We start from the raw sequence: 6,074 nt of genomic DNA on the forward strand, positions 1-6,074 counted from the left end.
AGTCTAATCATAAATATCGAAATGATGCAAGGTCTTTCGATGGGACTAAAGAATCAAGAGTTGCGCTTGGTCCAATATCAGGTTCATTAGTTTTGAATCAAACTAGAGGCATAAATTTTTCTCTTGGTAAGCTTGGTGAAGATGTTAGTGGGGTGATAAAAAATACATGGAGAAAGAGGAGCATTTTTTTCAATCTCCCTTATTGGGAAACAAATTTGGTGCGACATAACCTTGACGTGATGCACATAGAAAAAAATGTGTGTGATAACTTGATATATACATTGTTAGGTCTGGGTAAAAAGTCGAAAGATAACTTGAAGGCTCGGTTGGACTTGAAAGAGATGAATATAAGACCTAGCTTATGGCCTCAACAACGAGCTAATGGAAAGACATTTCTCCCTCCTTCTTATTTCTCAATGTCTTCTGCTGAAAAGAAGTTGTTTTATGAAGTACTAGAAAATGTTAAGCTTCCACATGGCTATGCATCTAATGTCTCTCGTTGCATTCGGAAACAGAAAATATCAGGGCTAAAATCTCATGATTGCCATGTTATAATGCAAGAACTTCTTCCACTTGCCTTACGAGGAACAGTAGATAAAAAGATGAGCTCTGTTTTGATCGAATTGTGCACATTCTTTCGAGGGATATGCAGTAAAAATCTTGAAGTGGAAAAATTAACACTACTTGAGGAGAAGATTGTCTTAATATTGTGTGACATGGAGAAGCTCTTCCTCCCATCATTTTTCACAATTATGGTGCATTTGGTTATTCATTTAGCAACTGAAGCTAAAATTGCAGGTCCAGTCCAATATCGCTAGATGTATCCAATAGAAAGGTGCGGATAATTATATATATTAGATTTAAATTGCAGGTTCAGTCTATTTTCATATATAGTAGAATAATATTAACTTATGTTATAGGTATTTATGCACTTTAAAATCATATGTTCGAAATCAAGCATGTCCAGAAGGTTCTATAACAGAGGGATATATTTCAAATGAGTGTTTGGCATTTTGCTCACTATATATGGAAGGTGGGGATTCAAGATTTTATTGGTCAACAAAAAATAAAATGGAGATTGAGCATGAGGCTGATCAAGAAGAATGCCTTTTTCCTTCTATTGGGAAACCATTTGGCAAAGAAGAAGCATTTTTAATGGATGATAAAACATGGTTGCAAACCCATCGATATGTGCTCTTCAATTGTGCTTCTAAAGTGGTTGAAGATTATAGAAAGTGAGTGATCATCTAGCTCTCTTTTTTGTTTACCATATATAACGTTATTAGTGACATATATATGGGTCACATGTACAGTGAACATATTAGTGAGATCAAGAGAACACATCGCAAGCGTCGCCTTTCTCCACATCAACTTGATCGCTTGCATTTTAATTCATTTCATGAATGGTTCAAGGATGAAGTAAGTAAAAGATTTAATTATTATTTTTTGGTTAATATCATGTTACTTTATCAAAAGTTTATAGCTTCTATATTATTTTCTGGTTAGATTAACAAGTTGGATATCACATTTGGTACCCAAGGTGATATAAGAACCCTTTCACGAGGTCCAAGTTACATTGCAAGACGATTCAAAGGTTTTGATTTGAACAATGGGTATCGATTTCGAACAAAGAAGCATGAAGAGTCCAAGGCAACACAAGATTTAGGTGTCATGGTTGTGTCAAAGGTGATTAGCTATGCAAGTGCAAGTGACAATGCTCCCAAGTCGGGAAACATCAATTATTATGAAAGATTGACTGATATTATAGAGTTAAATTACTTTGAAGAATTTAAGGTTGTCTTATTTAAATGTGATTGGGTTGACATAACCAAAGGTAGAGGAGTTAAGAAAGATGACTTGGGTTTCACACTAATGAACTTTTCACACTTAATACATACCAGTGATCAAGAGAGTGATGAACCTTTCGTATTTGCAAACCAAGCTCAACAAGTGATATTTGTGAAAGATCCTCATGATCATGAATGGTTTATCCTTAGGCTAATTAGTCCTCGAGACATATATAATATGGAAGAAAAGAAAATCATGCAGTTTGAGCAATTAATACAAAATGATAATGGTGACTTAACTTTGTTAGAGGAAATTTGTCACTTTGAGGATGGGAATAATGATTGGGTTAGAAGTGGGGTTAATGGTATAGTAATTGATCATGGACATTCACCAAATCAAACTGATGACAATTCTGAGTAAGTTAGGTAATATTTTGAGAACTTTTACATTTTGCATTCTCATTTTCTGTATTTTTCTTATTTTTATTTATTAAGTTTATATTTTTTTTATTTAGAGAGGTGTACTAAGTGACTTGCATTTTTCTGCACATGCTCATTTGGAGAGGTGTTGGTACACGCATGAAGAAGCAGATGCAGCCCTTACTTTGATATATAGCTCTTACTTTGATGTTTTGAATTTTGATCTTTGAGTTTGAAGGATCTTTTATGTCTTAAGATTGGTTACTTATTCTGTTTATTAATGTTGACCTAGGGAGTTAATATGTTATTTTACCTTTTTTTTTGATAAAGTTGGTATAATATAACTTGATTCACTTTACTCTTGTCCTGTTATTACATGGAAGCTTTGAAAACTCAGGTTAGAATCCTTGGGTTCTGTTTTTTGATACTTTTTTTCCTTTTTCATAATCTATTTTTTGTTTTGTTTTGTTAAATGTAAATGTTTTATACTTTAAATTCTACTGACTTTGTAGGATATGGATGCATCAAAGAAGAACTATAAAAAGTCAAATATTGAAGGAAGAAATTTGGAAAATAATTTAGAGTCAAATAAAAAGGGGAAACATAAAAAGAGAAAGAAAATGCATGAAATTGATGGGGAAGCTACAAAGAACTGGGAAGAAGAGGGCTTCACTAGTAGAAAAAAGAAGAGAAAGAGATTGGAAGAAATGAGTGCTTCAATGGCAAGCAAAAGACACAAACTTATTGAAGATAATGATCTTGAGAGTGCTGTCTCAAGTACAGATTTAAGAGTGCTTAAAAAGAGTCGTGTGAGATTTGTTGAAGAGGAAAATTATGCTGATGAAGTGCTGCCTTTTATGGAGCAACTATTGAATGATGAGAATGTGTCTCAAACTCCTAGTATTTCTAATAGTATAAATTCTTAGCAAGATGAAGAATTAGGTGATATTATTATTGCTTTAAATATGATATTATTATATTTTCATATTTCTTTTCACTGAATAATTGCATTTTTTTTGTTAGGTCATCCAAAAGCAAAGAGGGTTAGAGGACCTACATTGTTGAAAAAATTTGGAACATGCCTCATGGAAAGACAATTGATGTGCAATTTAATAACCGCAACCAAGCTATAAGAAAAGAAGGCAGAAAACTTGCTAGTTTTCTTGGTATTCTAGCTAGAACTCCTTCAATAATGCCTTTAAACATAGATGACTGGAGATGTTATGATAAAGAGGAGAAAAATAAGTTGCTAAAAATTGTGAGGGTAAGAATTTATTATTCTTAACGGATTCCAATTTAATTTTATTTGATTCATTAAGAAATTGCTTGAACGTTTTGTAGAAGAAGTTTTCTATCCCAATATGTGGTGAGGAATTTGTAAAAAGATCAATTGAAAAGAAATGGAAAGATTATAAATGTTACTTAAAGGGTATGTATTTGGGCAATACAAAACCAAAGATATTTTATTGAAGAATAGACCAGAACGAATCCCAAGAGATCAATGGATTGGTCTTGTCTCATATTGGTTCTCTGATAAAGCAAAGGTACTTTGAATCTGATAAGGATTGTCTTCATTTGTTTTATTAGCATTTTCTTATTTTTTTTAATTCTAATTCTGCCATAATTGCAGCAAATTACTTAGGGCAAAGTAGATTTTACTGAAACTGTATAGAATTTACTATTTTACTGAATTTAATAAGGATTGTCTTCATTTGTTTTATTAATATTTTCTTATTTTTTAATTCTAATTCTGCTATAACTGCAGCAAATTACTTAGGCCAAAGTAGATTTTACTGAAACTGTATAGAACTTACTATTTTACTGATTTGATAAGGATTGCCTTCATTTGTTTTATTAGCATTTTCTTATTTTTTTAATTCTAATTCTGCCATAACTGCAACAAATTACTTAGGCCAAAGTAGATTTTACTGAAACTGTATAGAACTTACTATTTTACTGAAATTGTATAGATATAGAAAATAGGAAAATAGAGAAATAATGGCAGGTGTGTGTAGTAGTGTATTTTACTAATCCATAATGTGTTTTGATAGAAACGTACTCAAGCAAATAGGATTAATAAAGCAAAGCAAAAAATGCCTCACACGGGAGGATCCAAAAACATTGCAACATTGATGGATAAACAGGTACTTATGCGTAATTTTTATTTCAGATATTTTATAAAATAATGCACTATTTTTTTCTGGGACCATTAGCAACGCAGCACAGTATATATAATATAAGAACACTAAAAATTTGTCCTTTTTTGAACCATTAGCAAAGCAGCACAGTATATATAATCTTTTGACTTTGTCATTTTGTTAGGCCAAGGATGGAATCGAACCTTTACGAGCAGAGATTTTTCTCAAAATTCATAAAAGGCGTAAGGATGGTAGACCATTGGATGAGGAGTCTGCAAAAGCAGTGGTAAAATTTATGAATTTGTATCTTCTTCTTGTTATGATTGAAAAGTATAAAGGAACTAAATCATGCATTTAGTTTTAAAATAGGAACATACATGTATCCTCCTTTTTAGCTTCACTCAATTGTGACATTTAGTTCTTTCTATATAGGAACTAATTGAAGAGAATTGGAATAATGGCGAGCTATCTAATGAAGAATCTAATAATGGTGTTGCTTGGGAAGGAGATGTTTATTCTCAAGTATTGGGAAGTGATAGAAGTGGTTACGTACGTGGTTTAGGACTTGGTCCAACACCTTTATTGTGGGGTAATAAATCATCTTATGGTAAATTTGCTTCAGATGCTTTTGCTAATGAGGTTGCTCAAAAATTACAACAAGAAATAAAGGTGCTAAAGGAGAAACATGAAGAAGAAATGAAGTTGATGAAAGAAAATCAAAATAAAATGTTGGCTGAATTGTCTTTTATGAGACAAGTTTTGTGTAAGCTTGTTTCATCAGGTTCATCTATGACTCAAGATTTCAATGAAAATTCTTTTATGCAGGTAATTTTTAAAATTTGAAATTTTTTCTTGTGAACTGTTTTTTTTTTATTTGACACTACTACATTTATTAGGTTCCTGATGCTAATAGTGGTCATGAGTTAGCACCATCCAACACTTGAAATCAGGTTTGATGCTAATAGTTAATTATTTTCTTGAAAGATTATATCTTTATCTATTATTGTTTGAATCCAACACTAATTAACTAACTAATAATTATTATTATTGTATAAATTCCGAACATGCCTATGCAGGAAGTGGAGTTTGATTTGAATTTGAAATAGCATGTATTGAGGGTATAAATTAATTATTAATAGCACGCTCTAGCTAGCGCATTGTGCATATAGACAAAGAAGTCCAAAATTATCGGAAATTTTGCCTGGCTCTTTGGTGCACGAATTGTGAATCACACTTTTCACAACTCGTACCACTAACCAGCAAGTGCACTGGGTCGTCCAAGTAATACCTTACGTGAGTAAGGGTCGAATCCCATGGAGATTGTTGGTTTGAAGCAATCTATGGTTATCTTGTAAATCTTAGTCAGGAGGTCAATTATAATTATCAGTTTGAATTGCGAAAAATAAAAGAGCAATAATTAAATACTTGTTTTGCAGTAATGGAGAATATGTTAGAGTTTTGGAGATGCTTTGTCTTCTGAATCTCTGCTTTCTCCCTGCCTTCTTCTTCACACACGCAAGGTTCCTCATATGGCAAGCTGTATGTTGGTGGATCACCGTTGTCAATGGCTACCATCCGTCCTCTCAGTGAAAAGGGTCCAGGTGCGCTGTCACCGCACGGCTAATCATCTGTCGGTTCCCACTCATGTTGGAATAGGATCCATTGATCCTTTTGCGTCTGTCACTACGCCCAGCCCTTGTGAGTTTGAAGCTCGTCACAGTCATTCAAT

The 6,074-nt window shown here is 32.8% G+C and overlaps 1 protein-coding gene across 1 annotated transcript; it reads left to right on the plus strand.

Moving 5' to 3' along the window:
- The first annotated feature begins 3,622 nt into the window (after positions 1–3,622).
- Positions 3,623–5,289, plus strand: LOC110266842 (uncharacterized). The gene is made up of 5 exons (XM_088498144.1): positions 3,623–3,751; positions 4,259–4,351; positions 4,530–4,631; positions 4,778–5,170; positions 5,242–5,289. The coding sequence occupies exons 1-5, from the start codon at positions 3,623–3,625 to the stop codon at positions 5,287–5,289; spliced, it is 765 nt and encodes a 254-aa protein (XP_088354270.1).
- The last annotated feature ends 785 nt before the right edge of the window (positions 5,290–6,074 follow it).

This window comes from Arachis ipaensis, chromosome B9 (genome assembly GCF_059453495.1).
Source record: "Arachis ipaensis isolate K30076 ecotype BB chromosome B9, ASM5945349v1, whole genome shotgun sequence".
Taxonomy (NCBI): domain Eukaryota; kingdom Viridiplantae; phylum Streptophyta; class Magnoliopsida; order Fabales; family Fabaceae; genus Arachis; species Arachis ipaensis.